Here is a 5,000-nt window from a genome sequence, read left to right on the forward strand (position 1 = left end):
CCTTGGTGCTTGGATGTGCAAGAGGCTCGAGCACCACCGACACCTTGGTGCTAGGATGTGCGGAAGCCTTGAGCACCAAAGCTAAAGTTGGGCCCCTGTTGGTGCGGGAGCGTCGGGCTAAAAAAAGTGTCCCCGTTTCAGACACATGAATGTCGCCTGGTAGCAGCGTAGTAGCAAGCGTGTTTTGTGTTTTTCTCCAAGATTCTGGCGATTCTGTTTGTTGCTTTTGTGTTCGTGTGTGTCTGCCTTGTTTTTCAATGGCAGTTGCGGTGGATTAAGAGTTTTGGGGATGTATAGCGGTGGTCTTTGGCTTTGTTTGTTTATTTCTCGGTGATGTTTGTTGATTGCTGGTTCACTGTGATTGGATCTTGTCAAGTGTCAAAATTGAGAGGCGGTTCTTGATAGGCATTAATGATGTTTGGCCTGCTGCTTTGATTTTTGGGTATTGTACGGTGGTTCAGATTTGATGTGATTGGCTCCGCTCTTTTTTTCGTCGGACAAGACGTTTCTTGCTGACTTTCGCTTGGCGGTTCATGGTGAATTCTATCCGATTGTTACTTATTCTTTTGTTTTCCTGGTTTTGCACACAATACGATTTAAGGACTACGTATGCTTTGCATGGTTTTTCTTGGTAGTCTCGCTGGATAAAATCTATGGGCTCCATGGTGGCAAAAAATTTGGTTCTGTTTTGACTATTTTACGTCTCTTTTTTGTTGTTTCTGCATGTTTTTGAGGGGTTTTGCAAAGTCCTGTGTTTCTGCATGGCTTTCTTGCATGTTGATTTTTGCTCGTTCTCTGTTACTGTTGGATGGTTGGGGGCTGAAAATATTCTCTGGTTCGATTATTTTGCTGATCGTTGCCTGCTTGCCTTGTGTTTCTCTCTTGCACGCCATTTTTCGCAGACTCTCTAAGGATTTTTGTTCTGAACAGTTTTTGGGTGTAATTCTTGTTTCTAGGTTTTCTATCTTTTTGTCGTGGGTGTCTTGCTCGATCTTTCAGTCTCCTGGGTTTTGTTTGAGATGTTGTTTTCGGTTCTGTTTCAGATTTCTTTGAAGGTGTTTCTTTAGTTTCGGGGTGGGTGTTTTGACGGTGGTCGCGGGTTGTATGCGTTTTGCCCTGGTGTTTTCTTGATTGCTGTGTTTTGTTTCTGGGTTTGTTCCTCTTTTTCTCGCTTTCCGCTTCCGCAGTTCTCTGCCCCGTCTTTTCTTGGTTTCAGGTGGCAGGGAACTGGTCAACCTATGAAGTTCATGTGCTGGAATTGTCGCGGTCTAGGAAGTCCAGCAAAAATAAGAGAGTTAAAGCAACTCCTTGTTGCCAACAACCCTGACATTATCTTCCTCAGCGAAACTAAAATGGCTGCTAACGAATTCCGTAGGGTCCAAAATAATTGTAGGCTGTAGAATGCTTTAGCTGTTAATTCAGAGGGCCGGAGTGGGGGTTTAGCGATGATGTGGAAGGACGGGATAAATGTGGCTATCCAGAACTATTCCAAGCACCATATAGACTCTTTGATCAAACTAGAGGGGACAAAACCTGACGTGTTACGGGTTTCTATGGACATGCGAATCCGAGCTGTAGAAGCAGTTCATGTGAGATGTTACGGAGGGTGGGGGATTCGGCTCAGGAGGAATGGGTGGTCGGAGGAGATTTTAACGCAATTTTGAATGATTCTGAGAAAGAAGGCGGACGCAGGGGAGTGAGAGGCCAGATGTATGAATTTAAAGACGTCATGGATGAATTGGCCCTAGTGGACATTAAACCCGATAGCGGATGGTTTACTTGGGTAAACAATAGGGACGAGGGAAGCTTGATAAAGGAGAGACTTGATAGATTTCTTACCTCAGTTTCAGTGGTTGAAAATTATCCGTTTATAGCCACCAAAGTGGTGAGACAAACCCAGTCCGATCATGATGCAATCATTTTAGATCTATGGGGTAGAAAACCGAAGGATTATCCGAATGATAATAGATTGAGCTTCAAGTTCGATGTCTGTTGGGCCAAGGACGAGGATGTAAAAAAGGTTATAGAAAGAGCCTGGAACAGAGACGGTACTAACTATGGGGATAAGATTGAAAGGGTCAGGTCGGCCCTTGGTCCTTGGCAGTGTAAAAAATATGGAAAAATGAAAGGGGAAATACGGAAATTACAGAAACAGATAGAGTTGATCATTGACTCGGATAGCAGAGAGGAAAGTGGGAAGATGCTAAAGGAAACTCGCAGAAGGCTTGACTTTCTCTATGCTAGGGAAGAAAGCTACTGGGCTCAAAGGTCCCGGTCAAGATGGCTAAGGGAGGGTGATCGAAACACTAGGTTTTTTCATCCTAAAGCCTCAGGTCGCTTAAAAAGAATTATATTGAGAAGCTAAAAGATGCGGCAGGAAATTGGGTGACAAAAAGTAAAGACATTAGTACGGTGGCTAAAGATTATTTTGCGAGTTTGTTCTGATCAAACGGTCAAAATACCAATATCCAAGAGATGGGATACATAAGGGAGTGCGTGACAAGAGAAGCAAATGAATGGCTTAATATGGCCTATACGGAAAGCGAGGTCCTCCAGGCTATCAAGCAGATGGATCCGAATAAAGCCCCTAGAATCGATGGTGTTTCGGGAAACTTCTTCAAGCACCATTGGGAGATAGTGGGAAAAGACACCATTAAATTCTGCATGGATGTCCTTAACGGAAACAAAAACATCTCTTACTTAAATGATACTATGATCATTTTAATTCCTAAGACTAGAGACCCTTGTGAGCTTACTAATTTTCGTCCTATTAGCTTATGTAGGTATGTCTACAAGATCATCGCAAAGGTGTATGCCAACAGGTTAAAAGCTGTCCTACCTAGCTGCATTAGCCAAAATCAAAGTGCTTTCGTGCCGGGTAGGATGATACACGAAAATATCCTAATTGCGCATGAGCTCCTCCATTACCTTCAAAGTTCAAAGAATGGTCCCAATAAAGGGCTCGTGGTCAAGCTCGACATGAGCAAAGCTTACGATCGCGTTGAATGGAATTTCATTGAAACATTTATGAAGAAAATGGGATTTGAAGGGAAGTGGATTGAAAAAATTATGGAATGTGTACGCTCGGTTAAGTATACGGTTAAATGCAATAATGTTCTATCCTATACTATTATCCCGGAGAGGGGTCTCCGTCAAGGGGATCCCCTCTCCCCTTATTTTTTTTGTTCTGTATGGAAGAATTTTTGAGAATGCTTATCAACTCACAGGAAAATAAAACTTTAAGAGGTATTCGGGCGAGCAGGAACGGCCCTAGAATAAATCACCTGTTCTTTGCTGATGATGCACTTTTTTTTGTCAGGAATAAAATGAGAGATGTGGAGAGTCTTGCGAATATGCTTAGTATCTTCTCTAATACTTCAGGGCAAGAGATTAATTTTGATAAGTCAATGGTCTTTCTTAGTCCAAACACCTCACGTGATCAGAGAACAATCCTTAGTGGAATCCTTGGCATGACGGTGGTGGAAAAATTAAATAATTACTTGGGCCTTCCTATTCCAATTGGTAAGAAGAAAACAACAGCTTTTCAAGAGATAACTAATAGACTGTCTTACAGGATGAACAGCTGGACAAAGAGACTGCTCTCGTATGGAGGAAAGGAAGTCTTCATTAAAGCGATTCTTCAATCTATCCCTACGTATGCTATGTCTATTTTTTTGGCTCCCAAAGGTGTCATTGAAGAAATACAGGCTAAGCTTAGCAGAACATGGTGGGCTGGGAAAGAAAAAGGTGGATTCTGGACAATGGTTCCTTAGAAGACTCTGTGCAAACCGAAGGCTATATGGGGACTTGGAATAACAGATATTTGATTGTTCAACTTTGCCCTTTTAGGGCGTCAAGTGTGGAGACTAATAAACAGCACAGATTCTCTTTGCTTCAAAGTTCTGTCTTCAAAGTATTTCCCCGATGGAAACATCTTTAATGCAAAAAAGTTGGACAAAGCCTCCTTTACTTGGTCAAGCATTGCGACTGTGGCGGAAGCTCTTAAAGTCGGTTTTGGCTGGCAGATTGGTAATGGCGAGAAGATTAATATTCGGGCTAACAATTGGGGTCTGGAAGGGCTCAATAGGGATGCTATCTTAAGCGACACTCTAAATCATAATGAAAAGAGTGTGAAAGTTCTCTGGCATGCGGATTGTAGAAGGTGGAATGTTAACAAAGTTAAACAAGTGTACGGGCATGACTGGGGTGACAAGATCTGCGATATTCCCATCGAAAATGAGAACCAGGAAGACAAAATGATATGGTTCCACAACCCTCATGGGTGCTTTACTACAAAGTCTGCCTATTCCTGGCTGTTGTTGAAGGAAATGGGATTTGGCCCGCACAGGTATTTCTGGAAAGCCTTATGGAAGCTTGACACTCTACCGAAGATCCGTGTTTTTACATGGAGGGTGGGGCATGAAATTCTCCCTACGAATAGTAAGATCGCCATAATCAGACAGGGATTTGACAAGGGGTGCCAAAGATGTGAGCTGAGTCCAAAACGGTGCTACATGCGTTAAAAGACTGCCCAACGTCGAGAGCTGTCCTTTCGATAGGAGGATGGTCTAGGAGCTTTATTTCCAAGAATTATGATCACTGTATTGATTAGCTGGAAGATTTGATGCGTGTTCTTAACAAGAGAGCCATGGCTGATCTGATGACAACGCTATGGAACTGCTGGAACAGCATGAATAACTACATTTTCAGAGGAAAAGTAGATGAGGCTCAGCTGATATGGGAAATAGCTAGCAACCTGAGCAAGGAGTTTAGAATTTGCAACATGCTAGAAGGACCATTACTTTCAAACAACATCGTGGAGAGGAAGTGGAAAAAACTGCCTAAGGGTTTCATTAAAATAAACTTTGATGCTGCAGTAGGTGAAAACAGAATAGGGTATGGGACGATTATAAGGAATGAAGAAGGCTTTCTTTTAGGAGGCAGTGGGGGTTTTAAAGAGCTTAGGTTGTCGGTGGAAGAGGCTGAATGCATGGCTTTTG

At 42.8% G+C, this 5,000-nt stretch overlaps 1 protein-coding gene across 1 annotated transcript; it reads left to right on the forward strand.

The window, feature by feature from the left end:
• The first annotated feature begins 1,594 nt into the window (after positions 1-1,594).
• Positions 1,595-2,365, forward strand: LOC121226189 (uncharacterized). Its single transcript, XM_041110281.1, has one exon. The coding sequence runs from the start codon at positions 1,595-1,597 to the stop codon at positions 2,363-2,365; it is 771 nt and encodes a 256-aa protein (XP_040966215.1).
• The last annotated feature ends 2,635 nt before the right edge of the window (positions 2,366-5,000 follow it).

This window comes from Gossypium hirsutum, unplaced genomic scaffold, assembly GCF_007990345.1.
Source record: "Gossypium hirsutum isolate 1008001.06 unplaced genomic scaffold, Gossypium_hirsutum_v2.1 scaffold_30, whole genome shotgun sequence".
Classification (NCBI taxonomy): Eukaryota; Viridiplantae; Streptophyta; class Magnoliopsida; order Malvales; family Malvaceae; genus Gossypium; species Gossypium hirsutum.

What these genes read in the sequence shown, in the direction of transcription:
- LOC121226189 (XM_041110281.1), top strand. Translation starts at nt 1,595, where the DNA reads ATGTTACGGAGGGTGGGGGATTCGGCTCAGGAGGAATGGGTGGTCGGA.